This window comes from Pan troglodytes, chromosome 9 (genome assembly GCF_028858775.2).
Source record: "Pan troglodytes isolate AG18354 chromosome 9, NHGRI_mPanTro3-v2.0_pri, whole genome shotgun sequence".
NCBI classification, from domain to species: Eukaryota; Metazoa; Chordata; class Mammalia; order Primates; family Hominidae; genus Pan; species Pan troglodytes.
The window spans coordinates 24,609,549-24,635,428 of NC_072407.2; the positions used below are offsets into that span (position 1 = coordinate 24,609,549).

The 25,880-nt window shown below is 42.1% G+C and overlaps 1 protein-coding gene across 1 annotated transcript; it reads left to right on the plus strand.

Annotated features, from left to right (window-relative positions):
- Positions 1 to 3,385: 3,385 nt before the first annotated feature.
- LOC749521 (high mobility group protein B1-like) lies at positions 3,386 to 25,880 on the plus strand. The gene is made up of 4 exons (XM_063784628.1): positions 3,386 to 3,871; positions 25,246 to 25,376; positions 25,539 to 25,662; positions 25,743 to 25,880. The coding sequence occupies exons 1-4, from the start codon at positions 3,395 to 3,397 to the stop codon at positions 25,878 to 25,880; spliced, it is 870 nt and encodes a 289-aa protein (XP_063640698.1). The 5' UTR covers positions 3,386 to 3,394.

Below are 25,880 nucleotides of genomic sequence, written 5' to 3' on the forward strand. Positions count from 1 at the left end.
AATTTCTTCCTCATCTGTTACCTATCTCGGCATAATTCTCATAAAAACACACGTGCTCTCCCTGCTGATCATGTCTGATTAATCTCCCAAACCTCAATCCCTTACAAAAGAACAACTCCTTTCCTTCCTAGGCATGGTTAGTGTGGTCAGAATTCTTACACAAGAGCCAGGACCACACCGTGTAGCCTTTCTGTCCAAACAACTTGACCTTACTGTTTTAGCCTAGCCCTCATGTCTGTGTGCAGCGGCTGCCACTGCTTTAATACTGTTAGAGGCCCTAAAAATCACAGACTATGCTCAACTCACTCTCTACAGCTCTCATAATTTCCAAAATCTATTTTCTTCCTCACACCTGACACATATACTTTCTGCTCCCCGGCTCCTTCAGCTATACTCACTCTTTGTTGAATCTCCCACAATTACCATTGTTCCTGGCCGGGACTTCAATCCGGCCTCCCACATTATTCCGGATACCACACCTGACCCTCATGACTGCATCTCTCTGATCCACCTGATATTCACCCCATTTCCCCATATTTCCTTCTTTCCTGTTCCTCACCCTGATCACGCTTGCCTCGTGCTAGCCCCAAACTGCCATTCTTAACTCTTGAAGTAAATAAATAATCTTTGCTGGCAGGGCTATGCTGAATCTCCTTAGGCACTCTCTAATCAGATGTCCTGAGTCGTCCCAATTCTTAGACCTTTTATACCTGTTTTTCTCCTTCTCTTATTCCATTTAGTTTTTCAATTCATACAAAACCGTATCCAGGCCATCACCAATAATTCTACACAACAAATGTTTCTTCTAACAACCCCACAATATCACCCCTTACCACAAAATCTTCCTTCAGCTTAATCTCTCCCACTTTAGGTTCCCACGCCGCCCCTAATCCCGCTTGAAGCAGCCCTGAGAAACATCGCCCATTCTCTCTCCATACCACCCCCCAAAAACTTTCGCTGCTCCAACACTTCAACACTATTTTGTTTTATTTGTCTTATTAATATAAGAAGGCAGGAATGTCAGGCCTCTGAGCCCAGGCCAGGCCATCACATCCCCTGTGACTTGCATGTATACATCCAGATGGCCTGAAGTAACTGAAGATCCACAAAAGAAGTAAAAACAGCCTTAACTGATGACATTCCACCATTGTGATTTGTTCCTGCCCCACCCTAACTGATCAATGTACTTTGTAATCTCCCCCACCCTTAAGAAGGTTCTTTGTAATTCTCCCCACTCTTGAGAATGTACTTTGTGAGATGCACCCCTGCCCACCAGAGAACAACCCCCTTTGACTGTAATTTTCCATTACCTTCCGAAATCCTATAAAATGGCCCCACCCTTATCTCCCTTCGCTGACTCTCTTTTCGGACTCAGCCCGCCTGCACCCAGGTGAAATAAACAGCCATGTTGCTCACACAAAGCCTGTTTGGTGGTCTGTTCACACGGATGCGTATGAAAGAGTTTATTAAGGAGTACTGGCCCACACAATCACAAGGTGAAGTCCCTCAATAGGCTGTCTGCAAGCTGAGGAGCAAGGAAGCCATTCCAAGTCCCCAAACCTCAAAAGTAGGGAAGTTGACACTGTAGCCTTCAGTCTGTGGCCAAAGGTCCGAGGGCCCCTGGCAAATCACTGGCGAATAATTCTAAATACACAGAATTTAAACATGCCACCCTTCTACCACTCTTTGCCTGAGCTTTGCAACGCAGGGTCATACCAATCCAGGAGTCCAAAAGCTGAGGAGCTTGGAGTCTGATGTTCGAGGGCAGGAAGCCTTCAGCACAGCAGAAAGATGAAGGCCGGAAGACTCAGCGAGTCTGCTCATTTCACTTTCTTCTGCCTGGTTTATTCTAGCCATGCTGGCAGCTGATTTGATGCTCCCCACCCAGGTCGAGGGTGGGTGTATCTCTCCCAGTCCACTGTCTCAAATGTTAATCTCCTTTGGTGTTAATCACCCTCACAGACACACCCAGGAACAATACTTTGCATCCTTCAATCCAATCAAGTTGACACTCAATATTAACCATCACAGATTATATACATCCTTTGGGAATTGGCCATGACTGTGTTCTATGACCTCTTCACTTGGGGATATAGGATAAAGGGAACAGCTTCTCTATAGGATATGCTGTTCTCATGGCAGAAGGAAAAGAGAGACAGAAGAACCATTTGATGCCTTTAAGAATTCTGCTTGGAAGTAATGTATCACTTCCACTTCCACTTTATTGAGTAAAGCAAGTCACATGGCCAAGCAGGATGTCAATTGTGTGTAAAGTATCATTTTCTATAAGTGAGAAGGGCCAGCTAAGAGTTGGAAAAAAAAAAAGTCAATCTACTTCCTTCTAGTCTTTTCATAAAACGAATATTATTTTTCCTATTGAATTAATACATGTCTACTACAAAAAGTTCAGAAATACAGAAAATGTAAAGAGATAAAACAAAATTCAGCCCACGTCTTACCTTCATAGGAACTAATTGTTAATATTCACACCATTTCCTTCCAGTCCTAGTTTTATGCACTTTATTTTTTTAATTTATTTTTAATTTTTATTTTTTTGAGACGGAGTCTTACTCCTCACCCAGGCTGGAGTGCAATGGTGCAATCTTGGCTCACCGCAACCTCTGCCTCCTGGGTGCAAGGGATTCTCCTGCCTCAGCCTCCTGAGTAGCTGGGATTACAGGCACCCACCACCACGCCTGGCTAATTTTTTAAATTTTTAGTAGAGAGGGGGTTTCACCAGGTTATCTAGGCTGGTCTCGGACTCCTGACCTCAGGTGATCCGCCCGCCTCAGCCTCCCAAAGTGCTGAGATTACAGGTGTGAGCCACTGCACCCAGCCTTTTTTTTTTTTTAACAGAATAAGATCATACTGTAAGTTTTTTTTGCCTAACACTGAATCTTAAGTACTTTCCTATATTCTTAAGAACGGCTTTATAGAGCCATTGCAGTACATTGAGCTCCATAGAGACAGCACTGGGGAAAGTGAGAATTTCAGTCAACTTCCCAGAGTTTTCTAAGAAGTCCTCAGAGAGGTGGAAGAACATGTCTGCTAAAGAGAAAGGAAAATTTGGCCGGGCACGGTGGCTCACACCTGTAATCCCAGCACTTTGGGAGGCTGAGGCGGGTGGATCATGGTCAGGAGATCAAGACCATCCTGGCTAACACGGTGAAACCCCGTCTCTACTAAAAAAAAAAACAAAAAATTAGCCAGTCGTGGTGGCGGGCTCCTGTAGGCCCAGCTACTCGGGAGGCTGAGACAGGAGAATGGCGTAAACCTGGGAGGCGGAGCTTGCAGTGAGCGGAGATCGCACCACTGCACTCCAGCCTGGGCAACAGAGCGAGACTCCATCCCCCCACCCGCCCCCCCCCCAAAAAAGAGAGGAAAATTTGAAGATATGGCAAAGGTGGACAAGTCCCGTTATAAGAGAGAAATGAAAACCTATATCCCTCCCAAAGGGGAGACAAAAAAGAAGTTCAAGGATCCCAATGCGCCCAAGAGGCCTCCTTCGGCCTTCTTCCTGTACTTCTCTGAGTATGGCCCAAAAATCAAAGGAGAACGTCCTGGCCTGTCCATTGGTGATGCTGCGAAGAAGCTGGGAGAGATGTGGAATAACACTGCTGCAGATGACAAGCAGCCTTATGAAAAGAGGTCGGCGAAGCTGAAAGAAAAATACGAAAAGGATATTGCTGCATATCGAGCTAAAGGAAAGCATGATGCAGCAAACAATGGAGTTGTCAAGGCTGCAAAAAGCAAGAAAAAGAAGGAAGAGGAGGAAAATGAGGAAGATGAAGAGGATGAGGAGGAGAAAGATGAAGAAGATGAAGATGAAGACGATGATGAAGATGAAGAAGAAGATGGTGATGATGAACAAGTTGGTTCTAGTGCAGTTTTTTTTTTGTCTATAAAGCATTTAATCCCCCTGTACACAACTCACTCCTTTTAAAGAAAAAAACTGAAATGTAAGGCTGTGTAAGATTTGTTTTTAAACTGTACAGTGTCTTTTTTTGTATAGTTAACACACTACCGAATGTGTCTTTAGATAGCCCTGTCCTGGTGGTATTTTCAATAGCCACTAACCTTGCCTGGTATAGTATGCGGGTTGTAAATTGGCATGGAAATTTAAAGCAGGTTCTTGTTGGTTCACAGCACAAATTAGTTATATATGGGGATATCAATGAGACAGAAAGTTAAAAAGGTGTCCAGGAATTGAACTCAGCTCTGCACCAAGTGGACCTAATAGACATCTACAGAACTCTCCACCCCAAATCAACAGAATATACATTCTTCTCAGCACCACATTGTACTTATTCCAAAATTCACCACATAGTTGGAAGTAAAGCACCCCTCAGCAAATGTAAAAGAACAGAAATTATAACACACTGTCTCTCAGATCACAGTGCAGTCAAACTAGAACTCAGGATTAAGAAACTCACTCAAAACCGCTCAACTACATGGGAACTGAACAACCTGTTCCTGAATGACTACTGGGTACCTAACGAAATGAAGGCAGAAATAAAGATGTTCTTTGAAACCAATGAGAACAAAGACACAACATATCAGAATCTCTGGGACACATTTAAAGCAGCGTGTTGAGGGAAATTTATAGCACTAAATGCCTACAAGAGAAAGCAGGAAAGATCTAAAGTTGACACCCTAAAATCACAGTTAAAAGAACTAAAGAAGCAAGAGCAAACACATTTAAAAGCCAGCAGAAGGCAAGAAATAACTAAGATCAGAGCAAAACTGAAGGAGATAGAGACATAAAAAACCCTCCAAAAAATCCAGGAGCTGGTTTTTTGAAAAGATCAACAAAATTGATAGACCGCTAGCAAGAATAATAAAGAAGAAAAGAGAGAAGAATCAAATAGATGCAATAAAAAATGATAAAGGGGATATCACCACTGATCCCACAGAAATACAAACTACCACAAGAGAATACTATAAACACCTCTACACAAATAAACTAGAAAATCTCGAAGAAATAGATAGATTCCTCGACACATACACCCTCCCAAGACTAAACCAGGAAGAAGTTGAATCCCTGAATAGACCAATAACAGGCTCTGAAATTGAGGCAATAATTAATAGCCTACCAACCAAAAAAAGTCCAGGACTGGATGGATTCACAGCCGAATTCTACTAGAGGTACAAGGAGGAGCTGGTACCATTCCTTCTGAAACTATTCCAATCAGTAGAAAAAGACGGAATCCTCCCTAACTCATTTTATGGGGCCAGCATCATCCTGATACCAAAGCCTGGCAGAGACACAAAAAAAGAGAATTTTAGACCAATATCCTTGATGAACATCGATGCAAAAATCCTCAATAAAATACTGGCAAACCGAATCCAGCAGCACATCAAAAAGCTTATCCACCATGATCAAGTTGGCTTCATCCCTGGGATGCAAGGCTGGTTCAACATACGCAAATCAATAAACATAATCCAGCATATAAACAGATCCAAAGACAAAAACCACATGATTATCTCAATAGATGCAGAAAAGGCCTTTGACAAAATTCAACAGCCCTTCATGCTAAAAACTCTCAATAAATTAGGTATTGATTGGATGTATCTCAAAATAATAACAGCTATTTATGACAAACCCAAAACCAGTATCATACTGAATGGGCAAAAACTGGAAGCATTCCCTTTGAAAAGTGGCACAAGACAGGGATGCCCTCTCTCACCACTCCTATTCAACACAGTGTTGGAAGTTCTGGCCAGGGCAATCAGGCAGGAGAAAGAAATAAAGGGTATTCAATTAGGAAAAGAGGAAGTCAAATTTTCCCTGTTTGCAGATGACATGATTATATATTTAGAAAACCCCATCGTCTCAGCCCAAAATCTCCTTAAGCTGATAAGCAACATCAGCAAAGTCTCAGGATACAAAATCAATGTGCAAAAATCACAAGCATTCTTATACACCAATAACAGACAAACAGAGAGCCAAATCATGAGTGAACTCCCATTCACAATTGCTTCAAAGAGAATAAAATACCTAGGAATCCAGCTTACAAGGGATGTGAAAGACCTCTTCAAGGAGAACTACAAACCACTGCTCAATGAAATAAAAGAGGATACAAACAAATGGAAGAACATTCCATGCTCATGGATAGAAAGAATCAATATCATGAAAATGACCAACTGCCCAAGGTAATTTATAGATTTAATGCCATCCCCATCAAGCTACCAATGACTTTCTTCACAGAATTGGAAAAAGCTACTTTCAAGTTCATATGGAACCAAAAAAGAGCCCTCATTGTCAAGTCAACCCTAAGCCAAAAGAACAAAGCTGGAGGCATCACATTACCTGACTTCAAACTATACTACAAGGCTACAGTAACCAAAACAGCATGGTACTGTTACCAAAACAGAGCTATGGACCAATGGAACAGAACAGAGCCCTCAGAAATAATACCACACATCTACAACCATCTGATCTTTGACAAACCTGACAAAAACAAGCAATGGGGAAAGGATTCCCTATTTAATCAATGGTGCTGGGAAAACTGGCTAGCCATATGTAGAAAGCTGAAACTGGATCCCTTCCTTACACCTTATACAAAAATTAACTCAAGATGGATTAAAGACTTACATGTTAGACCTAAAAATATAAAAACCCTAGAAGAAAACCTAGGCAATACCATTCAGGACATAGGCATGGGCAAGGACTTCACGTCTAAAACACCAAAAGCAATGGCAACAAAAGACAAAATTGACAAATGGGATCTAATTAAACTAAAGAGCTTCTGCACAGCAAAAGAAACTACCATCAGAGTGAACAGGCAACCTACAGAATGGGAGAAAATTTTTGCAATCTACTCATCTGACAAAGGGCTAATATCCAGAATCTACAAAGAACTCAAACAAATTTACAAGAAAAAAACAAACAACCCCATCAATAAGTGGGCAAAGGATATGAACAGACACTTCTCAAAAGAAGACATTTATGCAGCCAACAGACACATGAAAAAATGTTTATCATGACTGGCCATCAGAGAAATGCAAATCAAAACCACAATGAGATACCATCTCACACCAGTTAGAATGGCAATCATTAAAAAGTCAGGAAACAACAGGTGCTGGAGAGGATGTGGAGAAATAGGAACACTTTTACACTGTTGGTGGGACTGTAAACTGGTTCAACCATTGTGGAAGACAGTGTGGCGATTCCTCAAGGATCTAGAACTAGAAATAGGATTTGACCCAGCCATCCCATTACTGGGTATATACCCAAAGGATTATAAATCATGCTGCTATAAAGACACATGCACATGTACATTTATTGCAGCACTATTCACAATAGCAAAGACTTGGAACCAACCCAAATGTCCATCAATGATAGACTGGATTAAGAAAATGTGGCACATATACACCATGGAATACTATGCAGCCATAAAAAATGATGAGTTCATGTCCTTTGTAGGGACATGGATGAAGCTGGAAACCATTGTCAGCAAACTATCGCAGGGACAAAAAAACCAAACACCGCATGTTCTCACTCATAGGTGGGAATTGAACAATGAGACCACTTGGACACAGGAAGGGGAACATCACACACTGGGGCCAGTTGTGAGGTAGTGGGAGGGGGGAGGGGTTAGAGATAGGATTAGGAGATATACCTAATGTAAATCATGAGTTAATGGGTGCAGCACACCAACATGGCACATGTATACCTATGTAACAAACCTGCACATTGTGCACATGTACCCTAGAACTTAAAGTATAATTAAAAAAAAAAAAAGAATGGCTTTATAATACTTTATTCTAGGGCTCTACACCTTAAATTATTTGATTCCCCTACTTTAGTCTACATTTTGTTATTATAGATGGTGTATCCTTGTGCATAAAATTGTGTTCAGATTTTAGAGTATCCTATTTGTTAGAAGAGACACCTGGAAGATTAACTTCATTTTTCAGAGGAAAATTCGGTAGTCAAGAAAGAATGTTGCTGAAATATAATACTCGTGATCAAAAGGTGGACTATTACCAAAAGAGAATTGGAAAGAAACTACTACAGAATTTAAATATGCCAGCCTTCTACCACTCTTTGCCTGAGCTTTGCAAGGCAGGGTAACACCAATACCAGCCATCGATATGAATGTTTCCCTTCATTCCTAACCTTCTATGATAATTGAGTTCTAAAGTTTTTATTAAACAAATATGCCCTCAGGTCCTAGAGTTAATTATAATTCCTAGTAACTGATAATATAGGATGGAAAAGACTGAAGAAGATCTGGTGGTTTGGTGCCAGACCAAACTGTATGGACTTTGGTTTCACTGTGTGGAGTTTGGGGAAACAAAATCTAGATCTAAACAAATTTTAAGTTTTGCCCGAGGCATCAAGGTCTTAGCTTATTTGGAACATTAAGGACAAGATAAAACCTCTCAAGATATATTGGTCAGGGTTCTCTAGAGAAATAGAACCAATAGGATATATACGGATATTCAGAAAGAGATTTATTATGAGGAATTAGCTTGTGTGATTATGGAGGCTGAGGAGCCCCACAATCTGCCATCTGCAAGTTGGAGGCCCAGAAAAGCCAGTGGTGTAGTTCTAGTCTAAGCCTGAGGGCTTCAGAATCAGGGGAACCGATGGTGGAGGTCTCAGTTCAAGTCTAAAGGCCTGAGAACCAGTAGCTGTGACGTCTAAGGGCAGGAGAGGATGGATGGCCCAGCTCAAGAGAAAAGTTGAATTCTCTCTTCCTCCTCTCTTTTGACCTTCTATTTATTTATTTATTTATTTATTTATTTATTTATTTATTTATTTATTTGAGACAGAGTTTCCCTCTTGTTGTCCAGGCTGGAGTGCAATGTTGTGATCTCGGCTCACCGCAACCTTCGACTCCCAGGTTCAAGTGATTCTCCTGCCTCAGCCTCCTGAGTAGCTGGGATTACAAGCATGCACCACCATGCCTGGCTAATTTTGTATTTTTAGTAGAGATGGGGTTTCGCCATGTTGGCCAGGCTGGTCTTGAACTCCTGACCTCAGGTGATCCACCTGCCTCGGTCTCCCAAAGTGCTGGGATTACAGGTATGAGCCACCGTGCCTGGCTGACCTTCTATTTAGACCCTCAACAAATTGGGTGATTCCCACCTACATTGGTGAGGAAAATCTTCTTCACTCAGTTTACTGATTCAAATGCTAATATTAATATTTTCTGAAAACATCCTCACAAACATAACCAGAAATGATATTTTACCATCTATCTGGGCAACCCTTAGCCCAGTCAAGTTGATATATAAAATCAGCCAGGCATAGTGGCAGGTACCTGTAGTCCCAGCTATTCAGGAGGCTGAGGTAGGAAGATCACTTGAACCCAAGAGTTTGAGGTCAGTCTGGTCACTGAAAAATAAATAAATAAGCAAATAAACATCACAGGACAAACAATGATCATTGCAGTCCACTCCTCACTCCTATCATGTGGAACTAAGTGGTTATGTGCTAAGTTGGGAGGGGCATGACATTGGTGGGAGGGAACCTAAGACATGATTGTAATTTGGGATTTACAAAATCTTTGTGAATACCTCTCGGAGCCAGACCTGTTCTGAGATGTTGCAATGGTGCTAAGGATGCCATGTAACCAATAAAAATCTCCCAAGACTTTGCCAAAGGGCTGAAGATTTCTAACTTAAATTACATTGTCCTCCAGACCCTAAAGCTCACAGCTTTAGTTATTGGGGCGGGGTGGTGTGAGGAATGGGTCCTGGACCTCAAAACAGAGTGGCCTGCCTGAAGGTGCAGAGCTAGTCACACGGGTCAATTGCCTGTCTTCCTCTTCTACTCACCTATGTATCCTCCCATTCCAAGTGGCTATGTTAGAGATTCCAGCCCATATAACTCTCCAGGTTCCTTAGACAACTGTCGCTCGAAACTAGTCCATGGAACATCATTGCCATAAGATCTAGGCCAGTTTCCCTAAACCAGCATAAAGCACATTCCTTGATCTAGCACCACCTATGTTTCCAGTAAATCAGAATGTAAATGCATAGCTGTGAGAAGGGGCTACTGTGAACTCCAGAATTATAAGAAGGACTAGATTAATACATGTAACAGAAGCTACTAAGAGATAATGTGCTGGTCTGGTCATTGGGCACAGACGTCCCCACAAATGGGTCAGGCAGTGCTTTGTCTTCACTTTGGTGTTCTGGCACCAAACCACCAAGTAGAAAACTCCAGTGAGCCAGGGGGTCTCTTCCCCTAAGATATGGAGGTTTCCTTCGCCTGCTGTGTCTTTTCCCCAGTGCCCCAAAATATTAACCTTCAATCCCTTCAGTGGGACTTCATGACCCCAGGTGCCCAGGCCCTAAAAGAGAACATGCATTTGTTAGCTTATTTAGGCCACCAAATTCCACTCCTAGATAAAGTGACCCTACAAATAACCTGAAATCTGAATCAACAAGATCTATATCCTCCTGTGGGGTTGGAGTAAAATGGAACAGTGTGGGTAGAGCTCCCATTTTTAGACACCAATGCTTAGAAAACAGGCTGCTGCAGAATCATGAGAGCCCTGTCTATAGGCTGTCAAGTGGTTCCCATTAAAACCACTCTTGCTCTGTTGACATCTATAGTTTCTGGGTGCTTAGCCACCATTTTTCTTCTTCTAGTAAAAACACCCCAATTTTCCCTTTGGAAACCACCACTCCTCCCTCTCTGTCCAACAGTTTGGATGAAACTGACCCCATGTCTCTTCCCAACACAAATTAGCATATGCCATGCCTGGCTGCAGTAATTGTTTCAGAGCTGGGACCAGGCCCCAAATCACTAACTGAGACACAGTTGAGGGTTATTTGATGGATATACTGAAAGGTGCAAGATCTCTCTCTCTCTCTCTGAGGCTGATAAGAGCTGGCCAGTTTCTGTTCTTGCAATGAAATAAACTCCCACCATGAAAACACACCCCTCAGTGCCCGCTTTTCTTGTCCGCTAGTCGGTGAGTGCCTCAGAGTAGTGAGACTATCAAGTTAACCTCCAGCTGCTTTTGTACAAGTTCAGCATCCAGGTATTTCACATGTTAATTTAATTAATGAACTTGGAGGCCTTCCCAAAGACCTCACCTTTCATTATGAACACAAACATGAAGCAAAGCCTTCTTCCTTTTGGCAAGAAGTTGCAGAAGAGGAAATGGTGTCCTATGGGCCACATTCTTGCCATCTTTGATGCACTTCAACCTCACTTCACTCTATTTTATGGATGAGGAAACTGAAAAATAATGGACAACATTAATAGGAGGCAATGTCCATGAGATGATTTTGAGGTGGTGAGATTAACCTGTACTATCCAAGTGGGCCCTGAATGCGATCACATATGTCCTTATGAGAACATGGCAGAAGGTTGGGCATGGAGGCTCATGTCTGCAATCCCAGCACTTTGAGAGGCCAAGGCAGGAGTTTGAGACCAGCTTGGTCAGCATGGCGAAACCTTGTCTCTACTAAAAATACAAAAATTAGTTGGGCGCAGTGGCAGGCACCTGTAATCCCAGCTGCTTGGGAGGCTGAGGCAGCAGAATCGTTTGAACCTGGGAGGCAGAGGCGGCAGTGAGCTGAGATCATGCCACTGCACTCCAGCCTGAGTGACAGAGTGAGACTCTGTCTCAAAAAAAAAAAAAAAAAAAAAAAAAAAGAGCATGGCAGTGATGTTTCACATACAGAGAAGTGATGTGAGGATGAAAGCAGAGACTGGAGTGATGCAGCCCCAGGCCAAGGAATGCAGGCAGTCACCAGAAGTTAAAAGAGGCAAGGAAGGGCTTCTCCCCTAGAGACTCTGTGGGGAGCACATTTCTGTGAACACCTTGATTTCAACCCAGTGATACTGAGTTTGGACTTCCGGCATTCAGAACTGTGAGAGAATAAATTTCTGTTGTTTTAAGCCATTAAGTTTATTGCTAATTTGTTACAGCAGCACTCCATTTCCAGGAACCAAAATCTGTATGAGTTTTCTTATGGCAGCTGGGGTTGTCAGGAGAATTAAGTGGGTTAATACAAGCCCTTAGGATGGTGCTTAGAACAGTAATTGTTTTATGTTTTTGTTAATATTATTATTATAGGCATTTGAATGTTTTCAGGAAATAAAAATTTGCAAGCGTCCTTCAAGAGGAGCCCAAGGGTGTTCTGGGGTGAACTATGAATTCCCTGAATTTATTTGTGAATTCTGATATATTTTATGTATTTTTAAGGTATACTCAAATATAGTAATATGCGTGTATGTGTGCTTGTAGGGAAGGGTGTGTATTAGTTTGCAAATAACAAGATATCATCGACTAGGCAGCTTAAATAATGGAAATTTATTGTCCCACAGCTCTGGAGGCTGGAAGTTTGAGATCAATGTATTGGCAGGGCTGGGTTCTTCTGAGTGCTGTGAAGGAAAGATTCATTCTAGGCCTCTTTCCATGGCTTGTAGATGGCCGTGTTTTCTCTGTGTCTTTTCACATCATCGTTTCTCTAAATGTGTCTGTCACTGTGCCCAAATTTCCTCCTTTTATAAGGACACAAATCATATTGGAATACAGCCTACTTTAATGTCCTCATTTTAACTTAATTACCTCGGTAAAGACCCTGTCTCCCCATAATGTCACATTTTGAGGTACTGGGGATTAGGATTCCAATATGTCTTTTTTCAGGGGACCCAATTCAGCTCCCAACATTGTGTATGTTTTCATAGTTTTCTTCATATCTCAAAAGTACCCAGTACACATGCATAGGAACACTCGCCCACAGGATTGAAAACCCTCTTAAATGATGAAAGCTCAGAGTGTGGGCAGCAGGTAGTGAATGGTTTTGGGGTGGAGCTTCCAGGCCTTTAAGGTTCTCATCTCAATAAACAAATGCCAGCTTTGCTTAAGCAGCCTTCAGCCATGCTTGGAAGGAGGCAGATTATTCGAAAGCAGCACCACAGTGGGAGAAGCACAAGCTGTCGAATTATCCCAATCTGCCTTGGCATCTAGGCTCTGTTGCCTCAGGTAACTCACTCAACCTTTCTGAGACTATTTCTTGGTATGAAAAATACCCCCTACCTTGAGGCTATGGATTTAAAATGCCAAACGTGGTATCTGGATCCTAGCAGGCATACAAAGAGCCAGCCTCATTATAAGTAAGGTATGACTGATGAGCACATACTCTGCTCTGCCTCTGGGAGCCCCACTAAACAGCAGCACAGAGTAATGGAGTAGTGCTGGTGACTCATGCTCTGCCCTTAATCTCAGACACATACTGCTGGCCTCGCATAAGTGACCTTGGCAGGCCTGGGTGATAGAAAGTGGCTTTCGAGAAAAATGGCTTATTGGTCTTCTGGTCAGTCAATTAGGGTGGCAGGGGATCTCGTCAGTTGCATGGATATTACCTCAGTTTGACAAATGGCTGCTTGCTTCCACCTGGGGCAGGCTCAGGTTGATGTTGTGTGAAGGCCTGGCATGTTAGTCAGGCTAAGTCTAAGCTGCTATAACAAAGAGACCCCAAATGACAGCCACTTAAACTAGATAAGGGTTTATTTGTCTTTATGTCATTGTTAAGAGATAAGAGGGGCTGGGCTGGTAGGCAGCCTGCCGTTCTTAACATGTAGCTCTGACTTGTAGGTCCATAGTGGCAGCTTCAGCTTTCATCCTCCCCCAGCCAACAGGAAGGGAGGGAGACACATGCTTAAGCTTTTTGAGAGCAAGTCTCTGAGAGCACATATCTGTTTGCTCACATCCTGTTGTGCAGAACTTAGTCACAAGGGCTAGCCTACCTGTAAGGAAGGCTTAGATATGTCATCTGTAACTGAATTGCCATGTGTCCAGCTAAACTCAATTATTATGGAAGAGGAAGAGAAAAAAATGTGGGGAATACAGCTAACAGACTATTGCATCCAGTTCACTGGCATTTTTTCTCATTCTGGGCCTATCAGTAATCCTCTCCTTAGGGAAGTAACTTTTTTTTTATTTTTTTTTTATTTTGAGACAGAGTCTCACTCTGTCACCCAGGCTGGAGTGCAATGGCGCAGTCTTGGCTCACTGCAAGCTCCACCTCCCAGGTTCACGCCATTCTGCTGCCTCGGCCTCCCGAGTAGCTGGGACTACAGGCACCCACCACCACATCTGGCTAATTTTTTTGTATTTTTAGTAGAGATGGGGTTTCACTGTGTTGGTCAGGATGGTCTCGATCTCCTGACCTCGTGATCTGCCTGCCTCAGCCTCCCAAAGTGCTGGGATTACAGGTGTGAGCCACTGCGCCCGGCCAGGGAAGTAACGTTTTTGATAATTCTTCATTTCAAGAAACACACACCTTCCCATCCCCCACAACACACGCACACACATGGACATTTGAATGATTTAAAACGGATCTGTAGGCCTCAGGTCTACGAGTAGTTGAGATCCAAGTTCTTAGGATTGCATGATATTTCACAATTTACCCAGCTCTCTGAATTCCATTATTTTATTTCATCTTCACCTCAGCTTTGAGAGTTAGGCATAGCAAGATTTATTATCTCCATTTTACAACCGTAGAAATGAAATCTCAGAGAAGCTAGTAATTTATCCAAGGTCAACTGATAACCTAATTTAGGGCTATTTCCATTCAGAGCCAGGGAAAATGATTGTAAATTGGAGCTCAGTTCAATTGGAACAAATTCATTCATTCATATTAGCAATTCTAGGAAAGTGGTGATTGAAAGTAGTTGAAAATCAGGAGAGAAAGTGTACCTTTTTCAGGGATCTTCCCACCTCCTAGTACCTCTCTTCTGACCCCTCTGAAGTTCAGGCACATCATATTCTTTTCTGGCAGCCCAAATCTCTCTCCTGTTTGAACACTCCACCAAAATGGTACAAAACTGTCTTTATTTCTCTCTTCACTAAGGTTTTGGTTTATGGATACTGCAAATGTCAGCTAGCTGTAATGAGGAAAGCAATGTAGTAAAGTTTATACCAGGAAGAAAACACGTAATTAGTTATTCTAGGAGTAGGTTGCATTTAAAAAACAACAACAACACAACGAACAAACAAAAAACAGCTTGGTTGGACTGGGGGCAGTGGCTCACGCCTGTAATCCCAGCACTTTGGGAGGCCGAGGCAGGTGGATCACTTGAGCCCAGGAGTTCCAGACTAGCCTGGGGAACATGGTGAAACCCCATCTCTACAAAAAAATATAAAAATTACCCAGGTGTGGTGACATACATCTGCAGTCCCAGCTACTCAAGAGGCTGAGGTGGGAGGATTGCCTGAGCCTAGGAGGTTGAGGCTGCAGTGAGCTGAGATTGTGCCACTGCCCTCCAGCCTGGGCGACAGAGTAAGTCTCTGTCAAAACAAAGCAAAACGAAACCAAACCAAACCCTAGTTATGATACTATATGAATTTTGAATTGGTGATAATGGCATAGTACAAATCTTTGTGTTCAGGAGGTTCGTTGGGCATAAGGCACTCTTTTCATTGCTGTGGTGCCTAGCTGCTATGCCTGACATAAAGTCTGCCTTAAAATAAGCTTAAAAGGGCCGGGCATGGTGGCTCATGCCTGTAATCCCAGCACTTTGGGAGGCCGAGGTGGACAGATCACCTGAGGTCGGGAGTTTAAGACCAGCTTGACCAACATGGAGAAACCTTATCTCTACTAAAAATACAAAATTAGCAGGGCATGGTGGTGCATGCCTGTAATCCCAGCTACTTGGGAGGCTGAGGCAGGAGAATAGCTTGAACCCAGGAGGCGGAGGTTGCAGTGAGCCAAGATTGCACCATTGCACTCCAGCATGGGCAACAAGAGTGAAACTCCATCTCAAAATAAATAAATAAATAAATAAATAATAAACTTAAGAGATCATAGGAGAAAGCTATTGTCAATTAATCTCCTATTATGTCTCAGCCTGTCTCCTGGGCACATAACGTGCATAACCTCATTCAAGCCTCATAATAATACTGTCAGGAAAGGGTGATTGTTCTCATTTTAGATAATAATAAGAATGCTACCATTTTATTTAGCATTTACTATATGTAAAATAAGATATGAAATTTGTAAGATTAAATAAATTGACCAATGTCACATAGCTAGTAATAAGAATTCAAATCCTGAGCTCTATGATTTTGAAATTGGTGCTTTTTTTTTTTTTTAACAGCTCCCTCTGATGCCTGAAGTTCTACCACTAAAATATTCTTCTCTGGGCAGAGGCAGTGCTGTGGATTTCATATATTTATCCTCCCAGTCCACTTTCAATCAAGAGTCATTAGTAGGGAGAAAATATTTAAAGTATATTGACTGATGCATTTTACATACAGTTGACCCCTGAATGACGTGGGAATTATGGGCACCAACTCCCTGGAGTAAAAAATCCAAATATAACTAACTTTCTTTGTTTCTTTCTTTTTTCTTTTTCTTTCTTTTTCTTTTTTTTTTTTTTAGGCTCTCTGTCACCCAGGCTGGAATGCAGTGACATGATCATGGCTCACTGCAGCCTCGACCTCCTGGGCTCAAGTGATCCTCCCACCTCAGCCTCCCCAGTAGCTGGGACTACAGGAACGTGCCATCATGCCAGGCTAATTTCTGTCTTTTTAGTAGAGACAGGTTTTGCCATGCTGCCCAGGCTAATCTCGAATTCCTAGGTTCAAGTGATCCTCCTGTCTCAGTCAACCAACATGCTAGGATTATAGGCTTGAACCACTGTGACCTGCCTGAGAATCCGGGTATAACTTCCTAAAACCTAACTCCTAATAGTCTACAGTTGATGTGAAGCCTTACTGATAACATATACAGTTGATTAACACATTTTCATATGTTGTATGTATTATATACTGTATTCTTACAGTAAAGTAAGCTAGAGTAAAGGGAATGTTATTAAGAACATCATAAGGAAGAAAAATTAGATTTCCTATTCATTAAATGGAAGTGGATCATTGTGAAGCCATCCTTGTTGTCTTCACATTGAATAGGCTAAGGAGAAGGAGGAAGAAGAGGGGTTGATCTGGCTGTCTCAGGAGAGGCAGAGACTGAAGAGGTAAAGGAGGCAGAAGGGGAGGCCGGAGACAGGCACACTCAGTGTGACTTTATTGAAAAGTAACACTGGTTTTTTGTTTGTTTGTTTTGTTTTTTGAGACGGAGTCTCGCTCTGTCGCCCAGGCTGGAGTGCAGTGGCGCGATCTCGGCTCACTGCAACCTCCACCTCCCGGGTTCAAGCAATTCGGTACCTCAGCTTCCCGAATAGCTGGGATTACAGGCACCCGCCATCACACCCAGCTAATTTTTGTATTTTTAGTAGAGATGGGATTTCACCATCTTGGCCAGGCTGGTCTTGAACTCCTGACCTCATGATCCCCCTGCCTCGGCCTTCCAAAGTGCTGGGATTACAGGCGTGAGCCACCGCGCCTGGCCAACACTGTATTTTGTATTGAAGAAAACCCATGGATAAGTGGGCTTGCATAATTCAAAGCCATGTTGCTCAAGGGTCAACTGTACTTTTACGATATTTATAATCATGTACAGCAAAATGTTCATTACATATTGAAGTATTTACTGAATATGGTTAAGTAAAAAATGCAGGTATGAAACATATGAATTCTAGTATTATCCCAGTTTATAAGGAAAAAAATGCATAAATAAACATAATCCAGAAGGATGTTTACTAAAACATTCAGTGGTTTTAACCTTAAAATAGGATTAAAGTTTGGAAGTGAATATCTTGTTTATTGCTGTTATTATTATTTAGTCTGTCCATCACCCCTCCTGCACTTATTCTGAGAACTAATTTGCTACCCCGTTCTTTATTCGGAAAACTGCCTCCTCTTCTCCAGGTGATTTTGACGAAGCTTCCATTCACAGCATGCTGCCTGCCCACTACGTTTGAGAGGCAGACATGTGGCCAACTTTGGTCATATCAAAGTACTGAGCGATTGGCCTAAGGAGTGGGGAAGAAAGTAAAGGTGATCATAGCAGCTGCTTTTGATGTCCCAGCCCATATTGCTTTGGCCCATCTGCAAGTCCACCTGCAGTCGTGTTGGACAATTTGTGGCATGCTGACGGCTCCCCACCTCAAGCCATCATGTCTCTCTGTTTCTCTACTGACACCTTTTTCCAGTGCTGTAGCAATTTGCTCAGCCCAACTGTAGAGTGCCCACAAGTGCTGAGGATTTAATACTCTCAGGAACAATCCTCAGCCAATAAGGGGTGGGAGTCTGTGGACAAATCACCTTCTAGCTTCCCTGTCCCCTGGAGGGAAAACTTTGACATGTGTTCCACGTGGTACCCCAGAGGGACCCCGGTGAGCCTGAATCCAATTGTCCACAGAGGTAACCTACTCATTAATGTGCTCTGTATTGACTCTTCTTGTTTCCCTAACTACCTCATTGGGACTCCCAAATAATCTACCTGCATCAAAGCCCTCATCTCAGCCTCCTTTCCCCAAACCTCCCAACCTGAAGTAGAGATATACTATTTCCCCTTGGATTATAATCTATGAGCATGGGAACCCAGATCTTTGAGTCACAAGACACCTACAACACGAGAGTCTGAAAACATGCAACAAATGGACCCACAGAGGCCGAGACTCCAAGAGAGGATCCTGTTGCTGTGGGCAGCCTGGATCCAGCCTACCTGAAGTCAGCTCCATTTTTACCTTGACCTGTCCATTACTTGACACCTAAGCGTCAGCTAGTTTTGAGTTGGGTTTCTATCCCTTGCAATTGAAAAAGACTCCTGATGAAGTGACTTATTTTCTTCTTTTTGCTTATTTTTTTCCATAATATAATACAAAAGACCTTGTAATGCCAAAAAGTGACAGAATAGAGTTCTAAGGGAAAAAAATCACTCTAAATGCCTTTGACAACATCACCTTAATTGCCCATGTGGGCGCAGCCCACCTTTTTCCCTTGGTATCAGTGAAACCAGGCCTTCGTGAAACAATGGAATCATTGAACCGTGCATTGTCACAGACAATCACACTCCCCAAATGCTCTCACCGTGGGCAATGACAGAGGGTCTTTCCTTTGTCAGTCCCACCAATCACCCAGACTCTTAAATGGTTTGGATGTAGCTTCTCATTTGGCCCCAAAGCTGTGCCCAAGTTAATGACTTGGAAAAACATGTCATCATCCACATAATCTGCAGAAACCAGAGAGAGCCCTGAATCAGGCATTTCCACTGCAGAAGAAGCATTCACAAATCCTCCACATTTTAACAATTTTTGTATTATTTCTTGCAATTGTTTAATTAAATCCTGTGTAAACAGATGAGCTTATTTGCTTGAGTCCTAATAGTTGTAAAATTTGCATATTGTGCATACTGACAATTACAAATACTTGTATTTACCAAATAATATTATTTCCATAAAAAATTCCTTTATGCTAAAGAGAAAACTGATTTATGCTTTATGGAAACATAGTATGGTCTTTGTTCCCATGGCTTTTTTATAGCCAGAAGTATTCACAGATTGCTGAGCATCGTTAGGAAAATGGATGAAAACAAAGCACAGAGCACTGTCACTCAGTGCTCAGAGCTTGGCTACATCTTCATACACAGCTCCATGTCTCCATTTTGAAGGCGGTCATCAAAAAAACTGGTCCAGATAAGATGAATCCAATTCTGAAAAATGTGCAATTCCTTTAGGGAGTAATTCCATAGTTAGGAACCGACACTAAGAATCAAAATTAGAGACATGAGCAAAGATGTATATAGACAGAAATATATATAATATAGTACTATTTATCTTAAAAATTAGAAATGGTTGGGTATATTGGCTCATGCCTGTAATCCCAGCACTTTAGGAGGCCAAAGAAGGAGGATTACTTGAGCCCAGGAATTAGAGGCTGCAGTGAGCCATGATTGTGCCACTGCACACCTGCCTGGGCAACAGAGCAAGACCCTGTCTCAAAATAAAATAAAATAAAAATTAGAAACAGTTCAAATGCATAGTAATTGTTTACTACTTAAATTGTAGTATATTCATGCTATGAAAATCTATGCAGTAATTAAAAATGACAATGTAAATTTTATGGCAATGAAATGGAGCTATATCAATCATATAAGTGTAAAAAGATTATAAAACAATATGAATAGCATGATCTCGATTTTGTAAAAACAAAAACTATGTCTCTATACATATGAAAGTCTAGGAAGCTCTACACCAAAACGTTAATAAGATACATTTTAGGCTAGATAGGAATGTGTATTTTTATGTTTTTTTGGGGGGAGTTTTTCCAACTTTTTCATATTAAGCCCATATTATTTTTATAATCAGAAATATAATACAAATGAAAACTAATAAAATACAAAAATATGGTTTAGCAAAGACAGTAAGATGGCATGTAAGAAACTAAGAGGCTATTCTGTGACTTTTTAAATCGTTTATTCAAAAATACTACTGCATAGCAGTACAAGTTGGAAAGAGGCTTAAAAAAATTCATACATTTCTGCCTTTGAAGCATTCACAATTTAGAACAGTATTGTCCATTAGAATTTTCTGCAATTAACAGAAATGTTCTTTGTACTGTCTAATATAAGTAGCTGTTGGCCACTAAGAATATAGTTAGTGTGAGTGAATAATACAATTTTACATTTAATTTTATTTTAATTAATTAAAATAACAGTAGCCACACGTGGCTATTAGCTGTTGTAGTTGAAAAGATGCACATGGAAATAAATAATTACAATGCACTAGTGCTAGGGAAGCACAGAGAATGGAGATATTAACTTTTTTCATAAAAAACCTCCAAGAGGAGATACATGTTGGGCAAAGTCTTACGTATAGGTAGAAATTCATTCTAGAAGGAAGAGCATTGCAGGCAGAGGACACTGCAGTGGCAAAGGCATAGCGTTATGATGGGCTTGGCATTTTAAGGGAGGTGCAGTGTAAAGAGATAGAAAAAAGAACCCACTTGAAGAAAAGAAAAAAAAAACAGGCAAAGCTCATTTCCCATCAAGAAAGATGGGCAGAGGCCGGGCGCGGTGGCTCATGCCTGTAATCCCAGCACGTTGGGAGGCTGAGACGGGCGGATCACGAGGTCAGCAGATCGAGACCATCCTGGTTAACACGGTGAAACCCCGTCTCTACTAAAAATACAAAAAATTAGCTGGGCGTGATGGCGGGCGCCTGTAGTCCCAGCTACTCGGGAGGCTGAGGCAGGAGAATGGCGTGAACCAGGGAGGCGGAGCTTGCAGTGAGCTGAGATAGCGCCACTGCACTCCAGCCTGGGGGACAGAGCGAGACCCCGTCTCAAAAAAAAAAAAAAAAAAAAAAAAAGATGGACAGAATAAAGTCCTTAGAATTGCCTATTATTTTAAAAACCAAAGAAGAAAGATGGGCAAAATACATAAAGATTTGGTGAACAAATCCGGGAATATTAAGATGTGTAGAAAGGAGTCATCTGGGTACATCTCTAAGGGCATAGTGACAGACTTCAGATAGTAACTTTCAACTCTGGTATCTCAAAGTAGAAGGAGCTCTTGCCAGGCACCATGCTAGAAGCTTTTATACACTTCATCTTATTTAATCGATCAAAGGAACTCCATTTTATTGAAAAGGAAAGTGAGGCTCTGCAGATAAGTAAATGTTAGTTAGCCACACGTTGGCTATTAGCTTCCCAAGAACACATAGTTAACAAATGGCTGAACTTGGTTCAAACTCTTGACTAATGTGTACTACTAAAGCCCTATTTTCACGATATAATGTTACCCTCCACCCAGAAAGATGTTTAAACTGAAATAGAAACACCCTGAAATAGAACGTAGATTCTGAGAGATTATTCTAAAAGATTTGTAGATCATTTCCAAGCTCTAATGGTGACATTCCAAGGGACAACTACCATAATGATTAACTCTGGATTGTCTGCCAAAAATGGTAGGCATAGGTGGCCTCCTCCAGGCCATTGTTTGAAATGGTCTTAGAAATCTGGATGCCACAGATTGCTAGAACCAACAGTTGCAAATGGGGTGCCAATGTCCATAGTCCCCTAGACCCAATTTAAAAGGGTGCTACCCAGTGACAAAATCACAAGGTCCTAAAGCTTGTTAATGCTGTCTGGCAGTTCTGTACAGGTATAAAGGGTCTTGAATTTTCCAAGTTCTGCTTCATGGATTAGCATCCTTACCATTGTACCTTTCTGAACCTTCTTCACGTTCCACCCAATAGCCTTGGTTAACTACATAAACTGCCTGTACAGTGAAGATTTCCAACATCTGTTTCATTCTACTTGTGGGAATTCATGCTAGGTTTTCCTGACATTGAACTTAATTCCCCACCCCCCATTGCCCCACCAACTAGGACAAAAAGAGAAGACCAGGGAAACATTTAAGAAAGAGAAAGAAAGAGAATCGTATTCACCAACATTGCAGACACATTATCAATTCTCTTGTATTAGAAGTCTCCTATTTCCCATAATAAATATATTTGAGACCTTACAAGATCTGACCTCTTACAAGGCTAGTATCTCCCATTTTGGGGTTCGGGAACTTTCAGCAGATGGATAAACACTGAAGACTCATACCTGGAAGGAGATTACTGAGTAGTTTCACCAAAAATATGCAACAAGCAAAGCACGACTACCAAAAGGATAGCAGAGGAAAGGCAGCAGAGGAAAGGCAGCAGAGGAAAGGGGTGAATGCTTACTGGAAAGACATTAATGTTATCATTATGGAAGAATTAGAAATCAGGAATTTTCAATTTGGTGTAATTTTAATGTAAATTACTTTATAGTTTAGTGTACATTATAAGGATAAGGGTGGGGGTAGCAGAGCAGCATCATATTTTCCAAGACTGTGTCCTCTGAAGGTCTTAATTATGCCCTGGTTCCACCCCAGCAGAGCTAAGAGATAGAAACATGAGGACCTGAGGAAGGAGGATTAGCCACATATTGGTAGCTGGGATCCTTAATTAACTGAATTCATTTTTCTGAGCTCTATTCTTCAGAGAAAGACAATAAAATAGGTGTAGGGGTAACACTTCCTAATGAAAGCCTCGGTGAATATTCTCATTAATTAAAGCAATAGATTCTAGTGCTAAATTCTTTCCTTTAAATTTTTTATACATATTGTACATAAATTTATAAGTATGACTAGTAGAACTATTTTTGTTTAAGTACAATCTTTGTCACCCTCCCTCCACTTTTTCTGCTTGGCTCTTCCCTCGTCTCCTCAGCTCACATCAATGCCCACATTGTCTACCAGTAATCTTACCTACTAACTTATGTGTGTGCATCACATTTTACTAGAACACATACACACACATACACACACATGCGCACACACACACACAGAGACAGAGAGAAGAGAGAGAGAGAGACAGACAGACATGGCATTTTAGTTACTATTTATTTTATAAAAATAAGATTGTATTATACATACTTCAATGTATCTGGCTTTTCTCAATACATCATGAAAATCTCTCCAATCTCTGAATGGTTCTAATTCAATCTTTTTAACAGCTACAAATCATTCCACGCTGCAGATACTCTAATGATCTAATGTGGCTATTTCTTTTTTCCTCAGGCTTTCACTTTATCAACTCTGCTATAATAAACACTCTTGCACTATAGTTTTTTATTTCTCTGGGATAGATTTCTAAGAGTGAGATTGCTGGGTCAAAGGATAATATAGTTCTTTTTTCTTTCTTTCTTTTTTAAAGAGATGCCACTAGACTTTGTTTCTAATTTGTCAAATGACCTTGAGTACTCACTTTTCCTCCCTGGACCTGGAACTCTGCTTTCTCACTGATAAGGCAGGCATGTGGAACTATAGATGACCTTAAACTCCTTTTCATCTTGTCATATACTTCTCTGCTTCTGCGCTAGCACCCACTGCCCTGTGTTTTGCTGCAGTGAAGTGAGAATCATCATTACTGCTGACTCAGGAACAAGCATCCTGCCTGTCTGAGTCATGGAATTTTGGACCTGCATTTTGCACAGGCTGATTATTTAGCTGAACCATTGATTTCCAAGTGTGAGCTCTTCTGAAATGCTATGATGAGGGATGCTTGCTTTGATTAACTTGTGTTTCCCTGACACCCCTGGGTTCAGATGAGAACTGAACAGTGAGGCTGATTATGAAGCTCCAAGCTTCTGTCCTTTCTTTATATTGAAATTTACCTTCATATAAACAAAAAGTGCCTTAGGAAAAACTCATAGCAGCTTCTGTATTTGAGCACTTTTCCTGGATGCTCCTAATTTTCATTTAGTAAAGGTAAATACTTGATTATTGGGCGACCAAACACTGAATGAGGAGGGAGAAATGTTGCACAATCATTACATATTTTGTAAGGTTTTCTATTCTGCATAAGTCTACCCATATTAAACCTTCTGACCCAGGGAGAGGGATTTGTCTTATTTGCTAATTTTGAGAGGCTTCAAACATATGTTTCCTTTAGACTGAATAATATTGTTAACAATAGCTTATTGAAAGTATGCCGGGTAGCCAATCTCAATCTAGGCACTTTGCATGCGTTCTTTCGTTTAATCCTCAGGCCACCCTTGAGGTTAGGTTAATTTTTTTTTTTTTTTTTTTTTTTTGGAGACGGCGTCTCGCTGTCTCCCAGGCTGGAGTGCAATGGCGCCATCTTGGCTCACTGCAACCTCCGCCTCCCAGGTTCAAGCTGTTCTCCTGCCTCAGCCTCCTAAGTAGCTGGGACTACAGGTGCGTGCCACCACATTCAGCTAATTTTTTGTATTTTTAGTAGAGACGGGGTTTCACCATGTTAGCCAGGATGGTCTCGATCTCCTGATCTCATGATCCACCTGTCTTGGCCTCCCAAAGTGCTGGGATTACAGGCGTGAGCCACTGCGCCGGCCGAGGTAGGTTAATTTTTATTATGCTCATTTTACTGATGGGGAATTTCCCCCAAGGTCACAGAGCTAGGAAGTGGTGCAGTGGGTCTGCAGAGCCCACATTCTTAGCACAGAACAACACTGCAATGGAGCTGGGCAGTAGTAGACAAGTGGGACAAAAATACGGCATGGCTTCTTGACTATCGGCCATGTCACCTGAAACCCACACTGAGCCCTCACATCCATCATCTATGGAAGTTGTAGGTGTTAACGACTCCCGTGTTAAAATCACATAAACATAGAGATAGGCGCTCATACTCTATCCCTTATGTGGTGGATGGAGAGGAGCCAACACAGACAGGGACTCAAAGCTAGGCTCTGCCCGCTGACCCTGGACACGTTCCTTCGCCCGTCAGTCGCACTGGCAGCTCTTTCTCGCATGCTGCCCTGAGGACCAGAGGAGGCTGGTGCCACAGTGCCCCGCTAACGCCAGAGCAATAGCTTGTAAAACACCGGTATCTTTCCCTCCTCTCTCCTTCCTTAGTGCAAAGGAGGGCAGAGACTTGAATGCGGTAGGCCGCCCTCTGGGCCCTCTCCTGTCTGGGTTGCAGCTGGCGTTTCGTGTCTTGGCAGTAACACTGGCGTCAGGACTGTCACCGGATGGCCTGTTTTTCAGTAGGCTACCCCCATACAACCGAGTGGACACGAGTTTTCAAAAATATTTATTTGCTTATCTGCAAGGCAGGAGAGGAGGGAACAAAGTGATCGAGGACAAAATCAATTACTATTTTTCATCTTTGACAAAGTAATTAAGGCCGTAGTGACTGGCTAATTCAGACCGAATGGCTGCGCGGTGATGGATGCGGATTTACGGCCTCCTTGGCTGCGGCGCGCTGGGCCTGATTATCACTACAAACAGGCGTCCGCGGAGGGCGGGGGCGGAGGCCCGCGTCTAGAGGACGTGCGGATGGTCTTCTTCTTCTTCTTCTTTTTTGTTTTTTTGTTTTTTAATACTGCGGTTCCATCCTCTGCGCTTCGTAGGCGCTGACACACACCCATACGCACGACCTGCTGCCCCAGGGCCTGGCTTCCTGCCTCCGCATGCTCTCTCCCGCCCCTGAAGCCCAACCTTCAAGCCCTGCTGATGCCCGCCCCTCCGTCCCCGCGTTGGCCTCATAG